Genomic DNA, 25,063 nt, shown 5'->3' with positions numbered 1-25,063 from the left:
TATTTTTTTCATACTAATAATGACAGTGACATGCTTTGCAATTATTTTATTTTTTCTAAAGTATTACATGTACTGGCTACTCATCCTGAGAAAAGTTAAGTAAAATGACCCTCTCATATCAAGTGTTTTAATTGAAACTCTAATTAAAGAAAACCAAGATTCAACAATGCCTGTGCTCCTAACAGCCCGGTGGCCAAATCACACTGTGCCAAGAGCAAAAACACAATAAAATCAGAGATCTAAACTGAAATAATCCGGAAGCCCACTCAGAAATTCCTTTCTCGAGGAATAATTATAAATCACGTTTTGGGGATCCCAGAACAGAACACCTTGTCCATCAGCACAGAGAAAGGCATTCTCCCTCTGTACAGAAATGCAATAAACCTTGGTTTCATCATTGAATCCTTTGAGCCTTGCATGTTACCTACACTCAATAAACATTTGCCAGCTGGGTTGATGGGTGAATGGACAAATGGGAAGATTAATGAATTCTATTTGCCACATCTCAACCTGGCATGAGTATTTTCAGTCTATTTAAAATGGAAATAAATAAAATGGAGCTTAGGCAAACCAAACACAAACAAGATAAGACAAATATGTGGCATAAACAAAATGTGTGCATGGGTACTATTAAGATTTCATTGCTCCTTATTTGGCAAAGTATGTATTATTCATTTCCATACTAATTACTGCCACCATCCCAAACTCATAATAAAAACTGTATAGCACCCCCATACCGTCACGTTTAGTATGGGAAATAATATAATCTGCTATAGTTTGCATTATGATAAATATAACTGACAAAAGAGATGTTATTCTTAAAGGGAATGCAAGCTTACTCTTGTGTGTAAAACAAAGCTGTGTGGGAATAATCAGATGGTAGAACCAATGCCTAATCGAATTGGTAGTGCCAAACACAGCACACACTGTTACTTACAGAGCCCACCATTATAAATTTCACCGAAATAGCCCCTTACTCTCAATAACTGACATTCCTAGAGCAATAATCCTTCCTCCCCTGATAATTCCACAAAGGGCAGCACTTTGTAACAAGCAAATAATCTGAAAATAGAACCATGTGAAAGAACTCATTCCTTCTTACCATCCGAACACCTAGCTGCAGGACGGTTGACTTTCTGAAAGTACCATTCTGGTCAGAGATCTTCTGTAAATCCATCCCTAGTCTTTCCATCACCATAAATCTGTAACTGTAAGAGGAAGATGCCAAGAAGAGATCCTAAGATGGCAATTCCTGAAACTTTCTATTTATGAACAAAAAGAAAAAGTATACCCAATCTAACAATAGAGAACAATGTGATATGAACCATTAGAGAATGGATGCACATTAATAATGCTGTTCTTTTGCAGAGAGATGCTATTTAGCATTTTACTTTGAAGTTAGTTTCCTAGAAGAGAATGCTGTGCTTAGACCACACTGTCTTCGATCAGTGGTGGCCAAGCTTTCCGACCTCATGGACCACCAGGGGTCCATGGACTTCTGGTTGGCGACCGCTGTCTTAGGTCACAAGGGGAAAACAATCTATATTAAGTAGTCCTGAATTTAGTTCATTTTGACTCCATTATCTTCTCACCATATAGCCTTGAACAAATGTCTTGTCCATACAGAAAATGTTATTTATATTTGTTTTTGACCTTACAAAAGCATGTGTACTGTCTCTATCCATTTAGAAACATGCCTTTTCTTAAATGCACCTTTTCCTTCCTTCTCTGTTTGGCATCTCTACCCCTGCTTTTCTTCCCTTCACTTACATACCCACATAGGACCCTATTCTATATCTAACTATGTGTGCACACACAAGCACAGACATATAGAAACTTGTCTTCATTTTACAAAAATGCGATCTTATTATATGCACTTTTCTACATCATGCATTTTTCAGTAGGATCTCACTGAAATCCTTCCAAGTCAATGGGTATAACTCTGGCTGACTGACTTGAAGAGTTGTACAATATTGCATGATAGGGATTTACCATGCTTAGCCACTCAGTCTCTTTTTGGCAGCCGTTTACTTTGTAACAAGATTATTGTTTGTTCATTTTGTTTTCACTTAAAGTATTTAAAGACCTTCTGAGCAAAGCATTAACCTCTGAGCCTATTTTTTCACCCAAGAAAGACGTATCACCTATTTTAAAAGGCCGTTGAAAGATCAAAATGGTTACCTAACAAATGACAGCATTTCTTTTTTCCTTTAATATTACTGTTAGTGATTTATATGTGATTATCTATATTTGGTGGTTTTAAAAATATTTCTAAAAATTGTTTTGCCTCTCCTCAAGAGATAGAGCTTCATTAATTCTCTCTTGGGTATGGGCAACTTTTAGTGACTTGTTTCTAGCAAAGAGAATACAGTAGAAATGATAGGACATCACTTCTCACATTTGATTTAAAAAGACTGACTTTCTTCTTGGATGTATGCTCCTGTATATGTGTGTGCGCCTCCCTCCTTCCTTTGAGTTACTTGGTCTGGGGCAGTGGTCAGCAAACTCATTAGTCAACAGAGCCAAATATCGACAGTACAACGATTGAAATTTCTTTTGAGAGCCAAATTTTTTAAACTTAAACTTCTTCTAACGCCACTTCTTCAAAATAGACTCGCCCAGGCCATGGTACTTTGTGGAAGAGCCACACTCAAGGGACCAAAGGGACGCATGTGGCTTGCGAGCCGCAGTTTGCCAACCACGGGTCTAGGGAAAGCCAGCTGCCATGTCTTTGTAACACCAATGGGGAGACCTGCATGGAGAGGATCTGAGGCCTGCCAACAATGACATGAGTGAATTTAGCAACAGATCTTCTTAGGCCTGCCAACAGCCACAGACCTCAATTTAAAGCAGAACCTTCCCCAGGCTAGCCTTGAGATGACTGCAGCCCAACAGACAGCTGAATACATCCTCCTATGAAGTCCTGAGCTAGCACCATTCAGATAAGGCAATTGTAGATAACTAGTGCCCAGGTGCCCAGATTCATGCACATTGACAGGAAATTAGTTAAAAAGTGGCTGGCAGGACGGGACTGGGCCAGATGGGCCAGACACACCCTAGAGCCAACCTCTCCAACCAGCCGCACCTGGGGTAGCGCCATGGCTCAAAGGGCATCTGTGAAGTGAGCAGGGTCCCTCCAGCAGGTGGGATTCCTTGGCCTGACCTGTGGGGATCAGGCGGAAACCGGTTCTCTGCCATCCCCCAAGGGTTCCCGGATTGCAAGAGGGCAATTCTCAGGTGACACACCCCAGAATCGAGCTCCCTCTTCTCTGGTTCCGGGGAGCAATACCCAAGAACCTCTGCTGCCAAGACAATGAACTTGATAACTCATTGTTCATTGATAGCTTCTGCCCCCTGCGTGTCTGTCCCCTGTGGTCAGTACATGTCATAGCTACCAGTCAGTGCATCTGCCCCCAGGTGGTCATTGTGCACCATAACTGCTGATTGGACAGTTGCTTAGCCTTTTATATATATAAAGATGAACCCACAGAAATTAAGATAATATTAGTTTGCCCATCCAGTGTGGCTCAGCATCAACCTATGAACCAGGAAGTCATAATTCAATTCCTTGTCAGAGTACATGCCCAGGTTGCGGGCTTGATCCCTAAGTGGGAGGGACATGCAGGAGGCAGGTGATCTATGATTCTCTCTCATCACTGATGTTTCCCTCTCTCTCTCTCTGAAATCAATAAAAAATATAGTTTATAAAAAGAGATATCAGTTTGTTGTTAAAAAAACAGCGCAGTTTGAGTAATTTTTTATATAGCAACAGATAATTAATTGGCCACATTAGTAATAGTGATGGGACAATATTTGATTACTAGAGGCCCGGTGCACGAAATTGGTGCATTAGGGGAAACGTTCTTCAGTCCAGCCTGTACCCTCTCCTACTCTGGGAGCCCTTGGGGGATGTCCGACTGATGGCTTAGGCCCACTCCCTGAGCAGGCCTAAGCCATCAGTTGGATATCCTTAGCACCGCTGCAGAGGCGGCAGAGACTACTGCCACTGCCGCTGCATTCACCGGCTGGGAGCCTGGCTTCTACCTAAGCAGGCACTCCCCCCGAGTGCATCATTGTGACTGGTCGTCCCACTGTTCGGTTGATTTGCATGTTAGCCTTTTACTATACAGGATAATAATTCCATTTTACCTTCTTCCCTTGAATTCAGTAAGACCAGATCCATAAAACACAGGAATTCCTAAATAATCAAGTTGTTTGCATTCTATCCATTTTTTTACTGCAAAGACAAATTTAAAAGAAAAAAAAACACAAGTTTTTAGAAAGGTATTTCTTACTTTTACATTGATATTAAAACTTACTTAGCTAACCTAAATAGAAACAAGATCTTCCTAAAAAACGTTTTATAAATTAAAGATATCTATGTAATGGCTTAAAATTCTACTGGAGAATTTTTAAGTTAAATATGTTATAACCAGAACAAAAGTAGTCATAGTCATAAAATATAGTTATCATGTACACAAATGTTTGTATTCATGAAAAAGATAATTTCCTTCTATGGTAGTAAATTTTTTAAATATAACATGTCCACCAAAGGATTTTCTTCCTTATTATTTAAAAAATCTAAAGCCATGGTAGTAAAAACAAACAAACAAAACAAAAATTTGGCAGAGAAATCCTCTTACTCTGAAAGTATAAGGAATTTTTTTTTAATTAAATGTAGCTTTGAAAAAAATCAAATCCACTTAAACAATCAGGTAACTTATTAATTTTTCACTTTTCTACCATGTATGTTAATGATTAAGACAGCTCTACTGATAAACAATCAAGTTTAATGGATTCTATTTGTCACCCTGACATTCTTTAAGCAGTCAGTAAACACTAGAGTATTAATGCTTAGAAGATTTTACTAAGAGAAAAAAAGTTAATTATTGAGGCTAGACTCATCATTCTTTTTCCTGAACATAATGTAAAGGACCTTGACTATAAAGTCATTATTCAAATGAACTTCCTTAAAGCTTCACTTAGTCCATGTATAACATAGTGTTTATAAAATGTTTTTATTATTCTTTAGCTCTGCTCATCTCATTTCACATTCAAATCCTCTAACTGGTAGTTTTCATATCTGATATTCAGCTCCGATTAACATTCACATTCTAGCATTTTTAACTTATTTTCTAAATCGTAATGTTTAATCATATCTATACACCTATCCTAATCCATTCTAAGATCATTCCTTTTGTTTAAATATCTACAGCCCATTTTAATTATTTTTTCCTTGAAACCTTCCTATCCAAATGGATGTGTTTTGTTTGTTCTTTTTTAAATTTCATTCTATTATTTTTTACTAGATGCCATGCACAGAATCATGTGTGAGCCGTCACTGTGAGCCCCGCCCTACTACCAAGAGCTACAAGCTACCAGCCAGGAGCCCAGAGCTGCCCCATCCTGCCAAACTGTGAGGGCCACAAGCCACAAGAACTGCCTTACCCCGCCCGCCATGCAAGCTGCTGCTCAGGGGCTGGGGGAGAGAACTGAGAGGTGCTAAATGCACGACACGATGACCGGTGACCGGTTGTTTGGTTGTCCTAGTTATCACGGATACTGGCATTTTATATCTACACTAATAAAAGACAAAAGTAAAAACTGCTAATTGGCCTTACCTTCGCTACGACCACAGCCAATCAGAGCGAGTATGCAAATCAACCAAACAAAGATGGTGGTTAATTTGCATACGCTGAGGGAGGGAGGAGTGAGGACTGAAGACAGCTTAGAAGGAAGAGGGAGGAAAGCAGAAAGCAAGGCGGCTGCCAAAGGGAAAGCAGGGGCGGGTGGGGTGGGGCAGGACGGGGTGGGGGTGGGGGGCTGCTTGCAGGAATCTTCCTGCAAATGGGCTCCAAGTGGGCTCCTAGTATATAGATACTTAGAGAACTATTGGTAGCTTGAATCAACAATATCAAAACTTGTACACCATCTGTCTTTTTTATATGTTGTAACAGTTAACTGAATCACTTTACAATAACATTTCCAATTGAAAAGAATTTTCCAGAAGGCTAGAAAAAGACAAAAATATTTACACTCACTTTAGCAAGTATATATATGGAAGTAAATTGCTTTGCTAATTTTACTTACTACATTCTTTTTTTGCAGCTCGTTGGTAAAATTTAAGTTCTGAAAATAATGGGCCATTTTCTTGATACTCCTATAAAAGAAAAGAACAATTAATTTTATTTTTTAATCCTAAAGATAAAATTGGTATTGCAACTAGGAAAATATGAATATACATATGTATTATATAATAGTACTCTAATCATTTGTTATAAAACACAGGCACCAGATTTCCACTAAAAATTCCCCCCAAAAATACTAAGTAAACTTAAAAGAATCTCATTTTTAACTTTAACACGTTATAATGCTATCTCTATACACGCTTACACATGAAAGTATCTTACTAAAAGAACTTATTAAAAGCACCCAGAGCTATATACATACACAGACACACAATGTGTACCAACAGGCACATCAGGGAATACAATACACTGCAAACTACCTGATGGTTCATTCTACATAACATCTTTACTGAGTACCTACTATATTTCATTCACTGCACTAGATACAGGGGATACAAACAAAACCAAAACCTCACCCCTGCTGGTAACAACCACACCATCTAGAGAATATAGGAAGGATAGGAAGAAAGAGGGGAAGTGGGGGAAGGAAAAGAGGATCTATAGCTAGATAAGATACAAGGGTTATAAATGTTAACACAAAAGAACAAAGTTCTCCAGTCTTCGATTTTTTACAATGTGAAACTACATCATAACATTAGGCTTAATGATAAGTAAAATTATAAAAAATATGTTTAGAAACATTTTTACAAAAATAAGGTAGAAACATTTTTACAAAAACAAGGTAGAAAAGAAAAATTTGTATGTGAAATACAAATTTAAGGGCAATACTTACCACTTTTATTACATGTCTTGCATCTTTATCTGGTTTATTTGTGGGGAAAGCTGCAGAACAAAACACGATGGGGGAAAACAGTTGTTCCAAGTTATTGAATGTCTACTATATTCCAAACACTGTGCTAAGCACTTCACATATATTAGTTTATTACATCCTCCCAAAAACCTTTTATAGCAGGTATCATCTCCATTTTATATAAGATCTCACTAAGGTTTGACAAGTTGAATAATTTTCTAAGAAGTAGCAGATTGGGGATTTAAATCCAAATCTGTCTGACACCATAGTCCACACTCTTTACCAGAACCATGTTTAAATATTCAAATAAGTAACACCAACAAATGATATTAATCACATAGATCTAAATGTCAGGAAAAATATTTTCTAGGTATATAGCATTAAACCCAATAAATGATACATAGTAAAATCTATTGATTAAATTTTACTAAATTAAAATCTATGATAATTCAGAAATGAAAACCGATTCATTTTAAGTAGAAGTTCAAAACAATTTCTACTTGGAAAAATTCTAAAATAAGTCAAGCTAGAATAAGAGTAAAATCTTTTTAAAATTACCTTGCGAGCCTAGCCATCAATTATCCCAACATTAAAGAATACCTATTTCATAGTATAGCTCATTTCAAGCTATCTTACTTCATTTTATTATTTACCACTTGCATTTTGGATATAGTAATCCAACTTCTAAAAACTCCATTGTCAAATGTTTAGATCAAATCAATACTTTTGTCTACATTATTTAAATTATTAACAGATTCCTCTGTTTTCAAATCTTGTTCAGGGAAGTTGACGTGTATATCTATTTGAATTGTGACGTCTAGAATTTTGTCATTCATCTGTTCACTCTTCACCCATTTATTCTTTCATTCAACTAACAAATATTCATTTATCAAGAGGCTGGAATACGCAAGGCACTGTGTTCAGCATTAGGATGATGTTTAAAGGGAAGTGACAGGGGGAAAAAGTGAAACTAGTATCGAATACAACTGAAAATCAGCACTTGGATTGAGAACAAGATCAAGTTCTCCAGGTATGTTTTCAGTATGTTTACAAAATGCTGCACCCTCTTATCCCTACCCCCAGAATTTTTCCTTTTCTTTATCCTAACTCTATCAACTATTCTATTAACTCACAGGATAGATGTAAAAAGTATTCCACCACTACCTTAAAGTATACACCTTATACTTTAGAGTGGTATACACGTACAATTTTCTTAACCATGCTTCAACCTTTTGATGTCTGCAATGCTATTAGTTGAAGAAATATTACTTCAATTTTAGTAAATATTACATATACATTGTGAAACCAAACATCTTTACAACAACAAAGAAACTAAATTTGTATCAATGTCTCTCTTCATTTTTATTCACATAAAGTCATTTCATTTTTACTCATGCAGTAGTCCCAATGGAACTGCAGGAGAAATGGATCATCTGCACCTAAGGAAAGAAAAAAACACACAAAACAAAAGCTATACACAGAAGGGACCTGGTTTTGCCATAGAAGAAGAGGTAGAAACAGCCTTTCCTCCCATCCAATGGCAAACTATTTTTCCCAGTGTGATGCACAACCCTGGGGAGAAACAGGCCTGCCCTCACCTTGGACCACACAGTACAGTACCAACTTCAGACAATGGTCTTTGCTTTCTGAGGAATAAGTTGGTACAAAAACTTCCTGCTTCTTCTCTAAAAGTAAGTGGCCACAGCAGCAAATACATTTCTAAGCCACACAGAATGTAAGAAGCAGAAAAGCACAAAAGGAAAATGGGGATTTCAACTAGAAAAATAACATATTATGTTTCTATTGGGGGGGAGAGGCAGGAAGATATCCAACCAATCCAAAGTCCTACTCCTTGCTGATTTTAATTAGTATTTCTCGACCACTGTATGATCTGAATAGCCCTTTCACTCTATTTCACACAAACATAAGCATGCCTTGACACATTCTTGAAATATCCCCATACTTGTCATTTGATAGTTACACAATGTTCTCTGTAAGCCTCCAACTTAGATTATACTTGAGCATCTAAATCCAGAACCAACTGACTAGAAAGCTTTGGGAGATAGAGGTTAAACAAATAAATTGTCCTAATTACCATGCAGTTCTCTTTACAGTAATCAATCAGTTAATTAATGAAAACAATATTTATTTTCCACTGTAAAGCCAAGCCACATTCTAGTTAGTGAAATTAAATGATCATGGAAAACAGACATGGATCTGCTTTTATAATGTAGTGAAGAACCCAGACATTCATCAAATATTCATACACAAGTGTAAAACTGTAAGTATAATAAATGTTAAAGGGAGAGGTAAATGGTACTATGAGAATGTATAATTTCATTTATATAAAAGGAAATGCTTGAGTAAGATTAGTTGGAGAGGTGGCAAAGGGCTTGATGAAAATCTAGTTTGTAATTTCTAATAAAAGGTTTTTAAAATTTGAGGTATTACAATATATATGGAAGACAAGAAACACAAAATTATTAGATTTGCATTTGGAACAGATCACTGCACACTACACTGTGCAGAATGGACTGAAGGGGAACCACAGTAGATACTGATATATAAGTAAGGATTTAATTTTGGTAGACCAGAGGAGAGAGGACTATAGCTTGAACTAGAGCATCAATGTTCAATATAAAGAAAAAGGAACAGATTCCAGAGATTTCAGAAACTGACAGGATTTAACAGTGGAGGGAAAGGGATCTAGTTTGGCAAGTTACAGCTTGTTTGACTTATTGAGAAGAATGATCAGTCACCAACACTGACAGCATTGAAAGTAGTAGTTTCATATCTTCATTTAAATTTCTGATGAGAAATCTCATGACTTGATAAGATGTGCTGTACACATATGTGATATTTACCTTCCTAGCATTTCTTTTTTATTGGATACTTGATTTGGTTTTCCCTTTGAGGAACCAAACCTTTCAATCCATTTATCTATTTCTCTAACACTCTTAACACTGATATACTCTAATTCAAATGTTTTAATTAGTACCCTGTTTCCCCGAAAATAAGACAGTGTCTTATATTAATTTTTTCTCCCAAAGTTGCACTAGGTCTTATTTTCAGGGGATGTCTTATCTTTCCATGTGCTAGGTCTTATTTTCGGAGGATGTCTTTTTTTCGGGGAAACACAGGGTAGTATTATCTAAAGACATTTTGAGCTTGCCTAAAGGGTTGATATGGAACTTTTTGTTCAACTCTTAACCCTATAATTCCTAAACTTAGTTCATTAATATACTTTCTGAAAAGACATAGTAAATACTCTATTTTAAGTTTAAAAACAAACTATATAAGAACTTTAGCTCCACCCTCACTTTTTGAAACACTTTCTAATATTCATGTTGAAGTTAGGTTAGGTTTCAAATACGGGAAATCTTTCTTGTATCTTTCATTATGATCTCTATTTTGCAGGCCTTCACCTTTTCATGTGATGTTCTTACTATCCAAATCTATAATAATAAAAGTGTAGCATGCTAATTACACTGGTGACCTTCCAGGTGACCCTGGGGCTTCGAGGGAAGCCCGGTCCCAGGTGCCAGAGGGAGGCCTGGTGTCGGCAGCTGGGGAAGGAAGGCCTACTCTTACATAAATTTCATGCATCAGGCTTCTCTATTATAAAAGGCCTGTGGCTGTAATGCCCTAACGCCATAACAACCAAAGACTGGTCACCAGGAGGTGCATGGAGCACCTCTCAGTACCTCCCCCTGGCCCATGATCTTGTGGCTCATGTGTTGTGGCCCACAGGCTCTGATTGCAGCAAGGCTGGCAGCCAGCAAGTGGGCAGGGTGGTGGGCTGCAGGCAGGTGGGTATAGGGAGGTGGGCGCGGTGAGCAGTGAGGGTGCGCAGGTGGGCGGGAGTGCGAGTGGGGTGAGGCACGTGTGAGGGGGTGGGGTGGTGCGATTTCACGCACTGGGCTTCTAGTACACTAATGAACAGATAATAGAACCATCATTTTTTTTACATGATGATCTCTTTTTGTCATTTCCTCTGTGACTTAGATTTGCTTAGCTCGCTCATTAATAGTACAACTCTTTGCTCAGTTGAGTTAACTCTTTCCTTAAAGTTTGTTTTCCATGTTTTTCTATCTCTCACCATCTTTCAAGATCTCACAGGTGTTTAGGAACTCAAAAATTCTTCCCCCAATGAAAACTGTCATTTTTACAAAGATTCCATAATGAATTCAATTTACATTACACTAGATAATTTCAGAACATTTATATCTGGTTCTCCATTTCTGCTGGAGTAGAAATTTTGAAATCAGACGTCTATACAATTTTTTTTCCTTCGTTTTGGTATCACACAGCAACACATGCACATTAGCTACACAACTCTGTTTTGCTTTATTCTCACTTTTCTTGGAATGTATTGTGAGAGAATTTTTTCATAGGTTTTATTACTTCCTTCTACCATCCTAACAATTAGTAAGATAGCTCTGCACGAGTAATACTCCTTCTCAAACATTAATACATTTGACACTGGATATCTACATTAGATTTGTAACACGTGATAATCTATTAGAAACAAAAAAAAAGTCAAGCTTTTCTTCATGTTCTCCAGAAATTAAAATTGTAACCCCGTTAATAGCACCATAAATGCTCAAAAACATATATACTGATGTAATAGGAATTTTGTTCATTTTTTCCTTTGCTATGTATATACACCAAAAAATATTCTAGCATACAAATTAGCATTACAATAATAAATATCTCTTCTCTGTTAAAAATACCTTAAAATTTTCCTCTAGACCAAATGTTATAATTTTTTTCATAAAATCATGTGTAAGTATCTAATAAATCACTACTATTATATAATATCTTAAAATAACTAAAAAAAACACAAAAAACTATGCATCTATTATAAAATAAAATATGTTGGTATCTGAACAAAGTCTGTAAGAAAATGTTTTGTTTATCAAGATTCCATTTATCCAAGCATTTGTTCATCTTCCTTTTTGAAAGACCTAGACTTCTAAATAGTATATCTTTAAATTACAATGCATTAAAGAAAAAGATATGCTAAAGAATAATTCGGTATTTTTTTAAATATCTATTTTTACATCCTTATGAAAATTCTGTCATTGGAGGTTAAAGAGGTCTCTTTTGATCTTCCTATTGCTTATGAGACTCAAAGCAAACACACAAGATCCTTATAGTAGACTAGGCAAATTTATCCATTTCTGAAAAAGCAGGAAAATCCACCAAATGTTTCTCATCAGTCTGTATGTACTATTGGTTGCCTATTCTCACTTTTCATAAAACTTTTATCTGACCTAAGTATCATACATTTTAAAATGCATTTTTTCCAGTTCTTAACATTGGATTTACTATAAATATCAGATGTTCTCTCACAGATTTCATGAACATAATATTAAAAACATATCACTGATGCTCTACACCTCGAGTTGTCAATCTGAATGAAAATGACACCATTAGCATCATCACTAACAGATTTCTCAAATTAGCTGCCAATACTATCAATTAGATAGTTCACTGTTATTTTAGAAATGAGGATGTCATAAGCGTGTCATTTGCCACTATTTTTTTTCTGGCTAGAATTAATTCAAAGTGCTCCTGACAAAGGACCTCAATCGGGAGAGCAGAGAAATCTGAGTTCAAAGGTAGATGGAGACAATTACGGTGGCATGGAGGCAAATTACTTAACCTCCTGAGGCTTCCATGTCTTTCATATTAAGTTGTTGGGAGGATTAAATGAAGTAATGTGCGTAAAGCATTTAACACAGAGCTTGGCACACACTAGTAAAATAACTGAGTACTAGATGATGATTTCTTAAAAAAAAACAACAACAAACAAACAAACAAACAAAAAAAACCCCAAACTATCCTAATAGGCAGCAGATACCACAGACAACATCTGACTCATCAGCTACTCTACCGGATTCTGTTTCATTCTTTTCTACTTTTCTATGTTCTATGCTCAGGCCCAGCTCAGGGAAGGTTTGGTAACATTACCTGCAAGTATGTCATTAGGTGGCTCTCAGAGCACCTTACAATGGAGGCTGCCCCCGCCAGGAGGCTGTGCTCTTTCACACACATCGCAGCTTCCCCGTGCTCTGGAAACAAAGTTGTGGAGGCTGCCTTTCCTCCACCCCGAGCACCGGAGAGAAAAATGGCCAGTGTCTCTGGGGAATAATTAACAAAAGACAGTTTGTTTCATCTTCATGATAAAATACAGCATCCCTATTAAAAGGCAAATTCATCATTCCCAAAAGTTAAGTAGAATGACACTTTAGAAGTAATTCCAGCTGATTAGATTTAGGGTTCTGAAAAAAAATTTTTTTTTTTTTTTTAATTCATGAATATACTCTGAGTCTTTCATTTGATTTTAAAATGTATAAATGTTCATTTAACTTTGAGCCCTTGCCGCTCAGTGTTCTATTCTGAGCTAGTCAAACAAGTGGGAGCAGGCATGCTGGGCACAATAATACTGCCTCTCGTATTTAAATACTCTTTGTCGGTTGGATTGCAAATTAAAGACAGTCTCCTGAATACTGACACATTTTCAATGATTGATTTTGCAAAACGTGTTGATTTTTTTCCTACACTGTTTTGCCTCTGTGTGTGTCAACTTTGGCCTTCTTTTCTTGCTCCTTTGCAGCACTGCTGTCTCTTTGAAGCAATTGTCTGCCTGATATGAAAAATGTACATTAAGCCTCATGACTAATTACACAGATAAAAATTCCTGATCTCCACTATGAAGTACCTGTGCCCAGCAACCAGGACAAAAGCTTCTGACTATGTACAAAACTCTTAAATCAAACCTGTCATTCGCTTAAAAAGAAATTCCAATAATTTATTTCCCATTAAAGTTGTGTTTACATTCTGTGAAAAGTGGATTTCTTATGCATGTGACATGCCTTACAAGTCAATTCATTGAACAATAAACACCATCCCTTCCCTCCGCACCATTTCATACTTGCTGTTAGGTCTACTTCAAATAAGTGCTACTCAGTGGAGCTGTTTTAATCTAGACACCACTGTTTAGTCTTAATACCATGGATATTAACTCTCTCTTCACTGCGCATGAGCAAAGCAGACTTTCCCCAATAAATCCTACAATTTATGGAGTATTTAAAAAATACCGTGCCTTATCCCTACACCACATGTTACAGCACAAAATTTCATCTCAGACCGTTGCTGGGAATATTACTTTTTCCATAACAAACTACTTCTGAAGTTCATTAACCCAATCATTTTTAGAGAACTATCACAAGCAAGGCCTGGGTTAAGCACCCTGAGAATGCCTACAATGAGCTTATCATCTAATGTTGGTTGGGGGCGGGGGGGGGGTGACTAGGACAATATACAAATAATGATCAAACAAAGCAAGATGAGCACTGAAAGAGAGCATGCTATAATAACAAAGAGAAAGGAAAGGTGTGGATATTCCCCTAAGTTAGCATGTTAGAATTTCCAGAAGGCCCACCAGCCATTTGTTTTCACAAGTGGTCCTAGCCACAGACTCCCCTCATTCCCAGTTTACCAAACCTGGGTACTCTGAAGTGTGGCTGTAACAAGTGCAGTAAATGCATCACATGCCATCACACTGCCATTTTGGGAAGCCCTACAATGAATACCAGTGTACCTACTGGCTAGTCCAATCCTGGCTATGAAATTGTGGTTGCTTGATAATGATCTTTCAGCATGGAAGGATGGGGGGGAGGGGAGAGATGAACCACACATCTCACTAGAAATGGCCACAATACCTAAGAAGAGCAAGTTGGATGGTCTGCACATGAGCCAAAGCTGAGAGTTTCATTGCCTTTGTTGGCTCGTGTCACTTCTTTAATTAATGTCACTTTCTCTGGTTTAATATCAGAGCAAGTGACAAGAGTGCTTCTGGATGAATTGTGTTTTCCGAGGCCTGTATGGCACACTCTCCCGCAGTCTGACGGGGGGACGTGCCAGTTTCACTTGGCAGTTGCCGAGCACCAGCTTTAGTTTTAGTGGTTTAATTTGTGGCAGTTATATGTTTTGAATACGTTGAAGTATTCACAACGGTCTCGTGGAATCTGTTCCATAGATAACGTTTACACAGTGGAAAAGAAAAAGCAATGGCTATACGGCGATTGGGAAAAGCCTCTCTTGGCCACAGCTGGTCGTACAGGCATTCCTGTAAATTGAAGAGCTTTGAGGGGATATGATTGAAGTGATCACAAGAAATGATGCCCTTTTTTTTCTTTTTCTTTTTTTTTTTTTTTGGCTACTTCTGTAGTTGGTGTGAGACGATCATAAGGAATACGATATTTAGAACTCGATTTTTATGCAACATCTATTATTCACGAAGCGAAGTTTATGTACATGATAGACATGCAATGGAATACATGTTAGAACAGGAAGCTGTGTTACTCACGCCTCAAGTCGGTTCTAACATTTTGGTAAACTACGTGTTTATTGGTATAAAATTCAGAAGAATCTCTGCCTTGAGGAAAAAGGACTGAACTTTTCCTTTGGTTTGATAAAGATCTTCCTGTTTCAAGCTGAAGCGCTTTTATTTGGAGTTTTTCCTTCTTCTTTTTATACACTTTTGTGAAGCCTCATCAGTTCATGGCAAGAGCGGCCACCAAGGAGTTCTTGCAAACTTTGCTCGCCCTTTCTAAATTTAGGGTTCTTTACTGCAGCGGCTGAAGACCTGGCTCTGACTGCACCTGACTCTGCGGGAGAAGAGAAATACTCCTCTCCACCGAACGCATGCTGCTTAAGTGCTGGAGGCACTTGCAGGAGAGGAACTCTCATCGGAAACTTCATTACAATACTGTCTCTCCCCTACATGGAGTAGTAATTCTCACTCACCAAAGATAGAATTTTTCCCGGCACAGCCACGGGAGCTCCTGTTTGACTTTCAAAATTAATCAACCTCCAAGCTAGAGTAGAAATGGCATGTCCTTTCACCTTAAGCACAAAAAAGCTCTCAACAGACTGCCGTTTTTACATCCCTGGATGGAAGTTTGGGCCCCTGATACTTAAACTTGATGCACATACTGGGTTTCTGGCAGGCTTTTGCCCATCCCCATCTGCTTGCCTGGCACGGCGCCCGTTCAGAAGGTGTGATGCCAGTTTCAATAGGGCATAGGTGCCAATCAAAGATGGGGTTTGGAGGGGTGGCATGCAGAACGCAGCAAAAGTCAGCTCTTCTGCCAGAAGATCCTCCTGTTATCATACAATGCCAATGGAGGGCCACATGCTTCATTGCTTGGGTTCACATTGCATCTGTAGAGGTTTCTGGCCTTCGATGGATGGCTTTGTACGGCATCTTTTTCCTCAAGTGATTGGAGATGTCAGCAAAGCAAAGTCTACCTGACTAATGGAAGGCCATCCTTTTAAAACAATGGGAAACTTCAACAACTGTCTTGGAATAACTGTTGTCTGTCTTTGTCTCTTACAAAACCACCTACATACGCAGTCTAAAACCCATGAAAAACTATGTATTGTTGTTAAGTGTGAATGTGTGAACGGTAGACAAACTGTCATCATCCAAATAGATAATTTCTATGAGTTCTCCTATTTAGAGCTTTGAAATTTCACTTTTCATTTATTTTATAATCACAGACATGCCTATGTCTTAAAAGAATGACCATACCTCCTCCTACTTCTTCTTCTATATCTAAAGAGAAGACCCTAAAATACATCTCATAAGCAAAAGTCTATCCACATGTTATAAGGAAGCCAGACTCTCTCAAAAACTGAGACGTCTTTTACTCTACGGCAGGAGAGGTGAGATCATCTCATGAAGAAGATCTGTCTCTACAGCAATAGGCTTCACATGTTAAAACCTCTATCATTGTAAATGGTTACAAATTAGTAACAGGTGCAGTGGAAGAGACATATGTAAGTCACTAAAGAACAACAGTGTTTGTAAATGTTTCCCAAAGCAAGAGATTAACAGCAAAAAAATGTCAAAGATGAAAACAATAATATAATTATGATAAAAAGGCTGGACACTTAGAAAAATTAAAAAGACATGCAAAGGCTAAGACTTAGAAGGACTCTTCCTTTTTGTTTACAAAGCCAAACTTTTGTGAATACTTAGATTTCTTAACTGATAGGAAAATAGACAGTGCTCTCTCTTTAAAAACTCAAATTTAATAGTCTGTGGATAGCACATACAAAATTAAAATACAACTGCCAGGGCCTCTTAAGTAGAGGCCCAACCAATATATCAAATTCACATGGTCCTTTTCTCTCTCTACACCTTCATCTGTAAACTAACTTATCCCATATAATTTCTAGTACAAGTTACCCTTATTTCCTACTGATGTCCTCCTTTCCACCCCCACAGTCAGTATTGCTTGCATAATATCCTAGTAACAGTTATGACAAGCATCAAAATGGTGCCCTGTGTCAAATAAGACTGCCTATCTCAAAGCCTTCTCTGTATAACACTGCCAGAATAACACTTAATACAGCAATGTGCAATGAAGCAATGTGTGTTCCAATAACTGCATTTTGGTGATAGGCTCTTCTGAACATTACTCTGCATACATTAACAATCAGCCCATTACAGCTGAATAAAAAATAAGTAAAAATCACACTAGTATAAATAGTATTTCTTTATAGGTAGAAGTATGTTTCCTTAACAATCAAATTAGTGGGTTAAATTTTGATAATTTCTAAAAATCCTAGTATCCCTACCCACTCCCCTGCCTCTGTATTTCTGAAGATCAAAATTGAGCTACCTGGAGAGCATGGCCAAAAAAGTGTAATGATGGTCATTTAGATGAAATCTAAACACTCATCCATGCATAAAGGATTCAGTCATAAGGCTTCACCAGAGTTCATTTTAGTTCTAGTACTGTATTCTTCTTCATAAAAGGTGCTATTGATTAAGTATCAATAAAGCATACATAGATTATTTTAGGTGACATCCTGCTATTTAACTTGTCCCAGCCTTTCGTGTGGCTCTAAGATTACAGGCTGGAATTACGGGTGACATCTATAATAATGGAAGAGAATAAAGCAAACTGGCTTGTATGGGTTAAATACCCTGATCTCAGTCTCAGTCTCTCAGGCCAATAACTCTTGAACATCCTCTACTCTGTATTTGATATTCTTTCTCTTTTTAAAATATATTTTATTGATTTTTTTTACAGAAAGAAAGGAAGAGGGATAGAGAGTTGGAAATATCAATGGGAGAGAAACATCCATCAGCTGCCTCCTGCCCACCTCCTACTAAGGATGTGCCTGCAACCAAGATACATGCCCCTGACCTTAATCAAACCTGGAACCCTTCAATCTACAGGCCCACCCTCTATCCACTGAGCCAAACCGGTCAGGGCTGTACTTGATATTTTAAAGCTGCTAAAGAGTCACCACTATGCCCAACTTCAAAAACTAAAACTTCCACAGATAAATAATTTTCATTTTTCCTCATACAAGACCACTCCTGCTCATAGTGGTCTATGCCAGCAGGGCACCATTTTGATGCCGCCAAAACTGTTACTAGGACATTTTGCAAACGATACTGACTGTGGGGGTGGAAAGGAAGACATCATAGGAAATAAAGGTAACTTGTACTAGAAATTATATGGGATAAATTAGTTCACAGATAAAGGTGAAAAAATAAGCTGAAACTTATTACCTATGATTCTGTGTTTCTGGATTTTTTACTAACTTCTAAAACCCATTATCGCTCACATCTGGAGCAAACAAGACAGCTTAAAGGAGAACTTTCCACTATGTCATCGTGGCTACTACTGTAAACTTTAAGGGGAAAATGGTTGGTAAGTAAAATGCAATAGTCTTCCACTGACATTCCCTACATTCTTAGTTATACCACATTAGTAGCTAATCTATCACAATCCTTGGCAGGATAAATGGAAAACCCCTCCAATAGATGTTTTTGTCACCATCCTAACCCCCTGTGGCACCAAACACTGAATCTAGAGTTAGTTCAGTTATCACTGAGGATGGGAAATTCTAATTAAATAAACAAATTAAATGTAAGTGCTTACCAAGTTCTAAATCGTTTAAAAGTATTATTTCAATCCTCACAATTAATATTATTCCAATTACACAAAATAGAAAGACTCCATTTTTAGGTGGCTTAGTAAGCTCAGAATTCAACCCAGATTGGCCAAACACCAAAACCTGTGCTCTTACTTGTGCAGTTCTCTGAGAGCAGAATTCATACTCAGTCCTCTCTCCTTCCCGGGAGTCTTAAAAACATTTCCACTTACTTCATACTACAAGGACAACATTTTCCCCCCATCCTTTAAACCAGTTTCCTTTCTTCCTTTTTCTCTCTCTTTACATACTGTATACAAAAAAGAACCTTCACTTTGTTCTTGTATTCACATTTTTCCCCACTTATAAGTGTTACTACTAATGCTACAGGCACATCATTTCTTCAAGTCAAGAGTAAACAGCAAACTTCTCTGCCCTTCACACTGAAAGGTCTTAGCCATGGGTCTCAAAACTAGAGCACAGCTGTTATGTACAATGAGCTAGACAGAGAGGCTAGTTTTTCCTCAGCCTTCAGTAACAAATGCTGATAAAGTGTCTGCTAAAACAGTTTATCTGAAATTACTGGCTTCTCCACTTTTACACGAGAAGTGATGAGAACCATGGTAAAATACAAAAGCATGATGTAATTTCCAATAGATTTGCTTAGAGAACTTCCAAAATAATCAATACAAACTTGTTTAATGAAGTTATTGCTGAAGGCATCTCACTGAAGAGCTGATTCTGTGAGTCATGGATGCCACTTTTGATGGAACAGTGACAACATTTGGGACACAGTTTTATTACAGTTTCTTTGTGGAGCCTTTTCCTCAAACCTAAACCCTTTTTAATGGCCTTTCCTCAATGGTGTTCACTTGCTAATATTTTTAGGATCCAGGTTCTAAAATTTAGACAGTAGGAGGTATTACAAACATATAGGACCTTGAAAATTGTTGTACAACATATACTGTTTGGCAATGAGAAAAAATAAGCAAAAAAAAAACACATATGGCATGTATTTAGACTAAAAGAAGCAAAGATTTTTCTGTATTTGAAAAGAGACAAATCACATGCCTGAGCAAATAAATTCCTTTTCATCACACAAGTAGTATGTGCACATGGTATGTGTATATATATATATATATATATATATATATATATATCTGTATACACTGTCATATCCTCCATCTATTTTTCTAAGGGACTATTCATCTACTCCCTTCTTATGTTTCCCTACTAAGATCCTATATAATAAAAAGCTAATATACAGATGGACCAAATGGCAGAACGACTGGTCACAATGATGCGCACTGACCACCAGGGGCAGACACTCAATGCAGGAGCTGCCCCCTGGTGGTCAGTGTGCTCAGCCAGAAGCTGGGCTCACCACCAGCAAGCACAGCAGCAGTGGCGGGAGCCTCTCCTGCTTCCGTGGCAGCACTAAGGACCTCTCGGGGGGATATCAGACTTCAGACTGCCTGCTTAGGCCCGCTCCCTGGTGGGAGCGGGTCTAAGCCAGTAGTCAGACATCCCCCAAAGGGTCCAGGAATGCGAGAGGGCGCAGGCTGGGCTGAGGGAGCCACCCACAGTGCACGAATGTCATGCACCAGGCCTCTAGTGGTATATAAGTGCTCACATCTCACCACTTTCTGGGATGTTCCCCCCTTTTTTTTCCTATAATATCTCTGTGCTTATAACATTAAAATGAATAAATTTGTACACTTGTTTCCTGTTAATCTACCTGTTGTCAATTCATTTCATAAATCCAGCTATCGAACCTAGAAGGGTACAGGGATAGTCCTTTCCTCCCCAGCAGTTTGAAATGTTTAATGAGGAACCCAAGATTCCCGCAATGGGGTCTTTTACCAACTTCTTAAACTCCTTCAGAAACAGATGTAATGAGTCAATACATTTAGGAAAACTTGTCCTTGAAGGTACTTTTTTTATATCACTAATATTTATCTTATTTTATTCATTAAATCTAGTCTTGTTATAGATATCCTCTAATCATTCAACTACAGGTTTACGGTAGCCCTGAATGAGCCTTTTAAAATTTAGTGTAAACATTTTAAAATATAGTGTACAAGTGTAAATATAGTGTAAATATACTCAGCCAAGGCTCCATGCACCAAAGAACTCAGAAAATAATACTGAGCATCTATTTTCTCAATTATCCCAAAGACAACACATAACCATTAGACTCTAGAGATGCACAGGAGAGAAAATTCGATCCAAGAAGTAGATGCTTTGAGATATTAAAGGGCAATTCTCTGGTGGAGCCTAATTAAGAAATGACCTAGACCTTATATTAATTAAATATTAATCAGATTTACAAGTGGAAAGTGTTTGTATTCGTGTAGTTGTGGTTTCCCAGCTGTAAAAAAGCAATGTTTCCAGGAAAACACACTCTCAAAAAAGAACATTAACATGAACACTATGTCTGAGAGAGTCCTTCAGAAAAAAAAAAAGAACAATGAGGACTGAGACCAGTCATGTTGTGAAACTAGGAGTTCTACTCCACATTAGCTATCTTCGTATTACTAAAGCACATTTATTCCCTTTTATCTCAAAGTTTCAATTTCAAAACATTACAGTCACATATATAAGAACACGTGATCAGATACAGTTATACTTTACCTAAATATATCAATCCAAACCCTCCAGCACCAATCATCTTGCCCAGCACCCATTGCTTTCCTTCCATGTCATTCAGAACCTTGCCTTCTGGAAGTGGGTCGGGAAGTTTGTATTTCCCATTTCTTCTTGGGGGCATCACTTCTGCTGGCAGAAGAGGGGAGAGGCCGGCGATTAAAAACAGAAACAGCAGCAACAAAATATTCCGGTTAATATACCTTTCTCAAAGTGTCTTCTAGGGGGGCACTTTCCCACGTTCCTAGAAATTAGGATTCTGGTCAATTGGGTTTGTTCAAACGGAAGCTTCACATATATTACAATGTTGAAAACTAGGAAGTGCTGCCAGTCAAAAAAAAGATAAACAAGCAAACAAACAAAAAAACATAACACAAAATACAAGCCTGTTTAATTTAATACAACATTTCCAAAATTCATTTGGGGGTCTATGATACTTCACATTTTCTGATGAAAAAGAATACATTTTACAAATTCCTTTCATTGGCATGAGGTTTTGGGTCTGTAGGAAAGAATACAAAACTATGGACTGGGAAAATGGCAATGTTCACCATTGCCAAACACAGCAAATGGCATGGAATATTTGTTAAAGAAGCTGGGGATTTTCATGGGTTTATAACTTATAAGAAGCACTTATAATTTAGCAGAAGTCTAGGCCGCTGGGCAGTTTCAGGCCTGCACATGCCTCCTTCAGCTTCTTTCGGTTTTTCTATACCTTGTCCCTTCCCCACCCTCACCAAATGTGAAAATTGCCCTGCCTGAGAGATGAGTGTGGTATTGGCAACAACAAAAGCATAGACTCCTCAGAACAGTCACACCTCTTTAATCAATTAATTGTAATTGAACACAGGTTAGTAAATTTCACAATTAGAGATTTTGCCCTGGAAGAGAACATTTCTTCAGGGTGTGGAAGGGGACAGCATATATGCCTGAAACCAATTTAAATGTGATGGTAACTGCAATCCTGTTATTTCCAAATAATTTTTTAAAAGTGTTGAGAGCTTCTGAATAAAAGTTAATGCAAAGTTCTTTCGTGTCATCTTCCCATCTTCCGAATGAGAACGTTTCTGTTCCTTTTCATAGGTTTTTCTGTCCTTCCCTTACTTTAATCCAGGGCCCTGCTATCTTTTGCAACAAGGCCTCAGGTAGCCTAAAAGCAAAGAAACAGCTGAAACCTTCCAGGATATTCACCTGTCCCCCTCCTAACAGGAGCCCGGGGAAGCCTGGAAGTTAGATGGTGATCTGAGTCCAAAGTAGAAAAAAGTTTTGGAGAGGATCTCCCTGAACCAGTACTTTGTATTTCCTAGTGTCCACTACCTATTCGCTGGTGTACAACCTCAAGGCTGAAAACAAACAAACAAACAAACAAAACAAAAAACAACGTCTAGACAAACATCCTAACTAAGTCTGAAGCGGGTAAAGGCAGCGTGCGACCTGGAGACCCGTAATGAAACTGGCGTGAAATGCACGCCGGGTTCCCGTTCCCGCAGCCTCCCTCCAGGCCCGGGCCGGGCGTCCTGCCTCCGGACCTCATCCCGGGGCTGGGAAAGGGGCTCACCGCCGGCTTCCGGGGGGCAGACCGGTACCCGAACCTGAACGCGAGCCGGGGCCGGGCGTGGGGCGGGAGCGCGCGGCCCCGAACCCGGTTCGCGGGGAAGGCCGGCCGGACCCCGCGCGCAGCCGGACTCCCCGCCCTCGCTCTCCCGGGGCCGAAGCGAGGGAAGCCTCCCCGCTTCCCCGCCGGCGCTTCGGGCAAAGGCGAGTTCCGGGGGGCGCCGGGTTCTCCCTGGAGTTGGGAAAAGTAAGGAACCAACCGCGGAAGCAGGGACTGTGCGGCCGGCGTCTCCCTCCGAGGCGGCTCCTCCTCCCGGGCGGGAGCCGGAGCGGGAGGAGGAGCGCGGGCCCCCGGAGGCCACACCGCGCGCGCGCTCCGCGGCCCGGGCGGGGCGGCGGGCCCAATCCCGCGGGGAGGCGGGCCGCCCCGGGCCGGTGCCGCACGGACTGGCCCGCACTCGGGCCGCCCCGCTCGGGGCGGAGACGCGGGCCCGGGGCCCGCGGGTAGCCGGGTGGGCGCGGCCGGGGCTTTCCTCCCCTCCAGCCTGTCTGCGCTCCCGGGCCGCCCAGGGGAAGAGGAAGTGGCGGGTCTGAGAGCTGGTGAGCCCCACGCACCCCTGCCCGCCAGCCTGGAACATCAGCCATCAATTCCGCCTGCAACATCCAGGACGCACACTTGTGTAGCTGGGACTTTAGGTCTCTTGTTCAATGATCAAAGGCTTAGGGGAAGTAAGAAAAAACACTTTAAAAAACATTTTAATAATGTATTAATGTCATTAACCCAAAGTCAGAACTTCTGGGTAAGGGTAATGCCTTCTAAGTAACTAGAGTTTCCAACTCAATCACCAAGTACTGAAAACTCACATGCCAGCTGGGCCTTGGGAAGCAGCAGGGCTAGTGTGAGCAGGAGTGCTGGAACCCAGCGATTAGGCTCTTGTTTTTACTTTTGTTTTTCAATTACAGCTTATGTGTAATATTAGTTTGTATTTGGTTCAGGGATACAGTGCAGTGGTTTGACAATCACATAGTTGACAAAGTATTCCCCCAGATGTTTCCAGTACCCACCTGGCAATATAGTTACTACAATATTATTGGCTATATTCTCTATGCTGTACTGTACATCCTGTGACTGTTCTGTAACTACCAATTTGTTTTTTTTTATTTTATTGATTATGGTATCACATAATTGTCCTAATCCCCCCATTCCCATCCCAAACTCCTCCCCACATATACCCTCACCCCCTGTTGTCCATGACCACTGGTTAGGCTTATATGCATACACACAAGTCCTTTGGTTGATCAATTTGTATTTCTTAATCCCGTGACCTATTTTTCATCCATCCCCTTACCCCCCTGCCCTCTGGCAACTATCAGTCTGTTCTCTAGGAGCCTGTTTCTAATTGTGTTTGTTTTATTTCACATATAAATGAAATCATACCGCATTTGTCTTTCTCTGTCTGACTTATTTCACTTAGCATAATACCCTCTGGGTCTATCCATGTTGTCACAAACGGTAAGATTTCTTTTTTTCTTTTTCTTTTAAGGGTGGAATAATACTCCAGTGTGTATATGTACCACCACTTTTTATCCAGTTGTCAATTGATGGGCAATTGGGTTGCTTCCATATCCCAAATTCCCACTTTGGCCTGTATTCCACATTCCAAATTCCCACTTTGGCCTGTATGCCAAATACAGGAATTTACAGTGAAGAAGCAGTGGATAGAATATTACCAAAAGGGAACAGCAGGAGTAAGGGGAGAATTCTGACTAAGCTGAGCTCACAGGATTCTGTAGCAGGCCAGGGAAATCAGACATCTAAGGGGTCATAGGGTACCTTGGTTGCAGGCATATCCCCAGAAGGGGGTGTGCAGGAGGCAGCTGATCTCTCATCAATGTTTCTTACTCTCTATCCCTTTCCCTTCCTCTCTGTAAAAAAATCAATAAAATATATACTTAA

At 39.1% G+C, this 25,063-nt stretch overlaps 1 protein-coding gene across 10 annotated transcripts in view; it reads right to left on the bottom strand.

Moving 5' to 3' along the window:
* Positions 1-23,497, bottom strand: part of VRK2 (VRK serine/threonine kinase 2) — a 93,945-nt gene extending 70,448 nt beyond the window's left edge. For 3 of the 10 annotated variants that reach the window (XM_036435382.2, XM_036435384.2, XM_036435381.2), the window contains exons 1-6: positions 23,340-23,361; positions 21,541-21,681; positions 6,922-6,971; positions 6,091-6,160; positions 4,150-4,237; positions 1,103-1,208 (exon numbers count right to left, since the gene is read on the bottom strand). In XM_036435382.2, coding sequence (XP_036291275.1) covers positions 1,103-1,208; positions 4,150-4,237; positions 6,091-6,160; positions 6,922-6,971; positions 21,541-21,676 — 450 coding nt within the window. In that variant the 5' untranslated portion in view covers positions 21,677-21,681; positions 23,340-23,361. Of the gene's footprint in view, positions 1-1,102; positions 1,209-4,149; positions 4,238-6,090; positions 6,161-6,921; positions 6,972-21,540; positions 21,685-23,339 lie in introns of all 10 variants that reach the window. The other 7 variants (XM_036435385.2, XM_036435387.2, XM_045580761.1 and 4 more) reach the window with 5 other exon arrangements.
* Positions 23,498-25,063: the final 1,566 nt, after the last annotated feature.

The sequence above is a fragment of the Pipistrellus kuhlii genome, unplaced genomic scaffold (assembly GCF_014108245.1).
Source record: "Pipistrellus kuhlii isolate mPipKuh1 unplaced genomic scaffold, mPipKuh1.p scaffold_m20_p_13, whole genome shotgun sequence".
Classification (NCBI taxonomy): Eukaryota; Metazoa; Chordata; class Mammalia; order Chiroptera; family Vespertilionidae; genus Pipistrellus; species Pipistrellus kuhlii.
The sequence above is the reverse complement of the archived record's forward strand: the minus strand, read 5'-3'. Positions and strand labels throughout refer to the sequence as shown.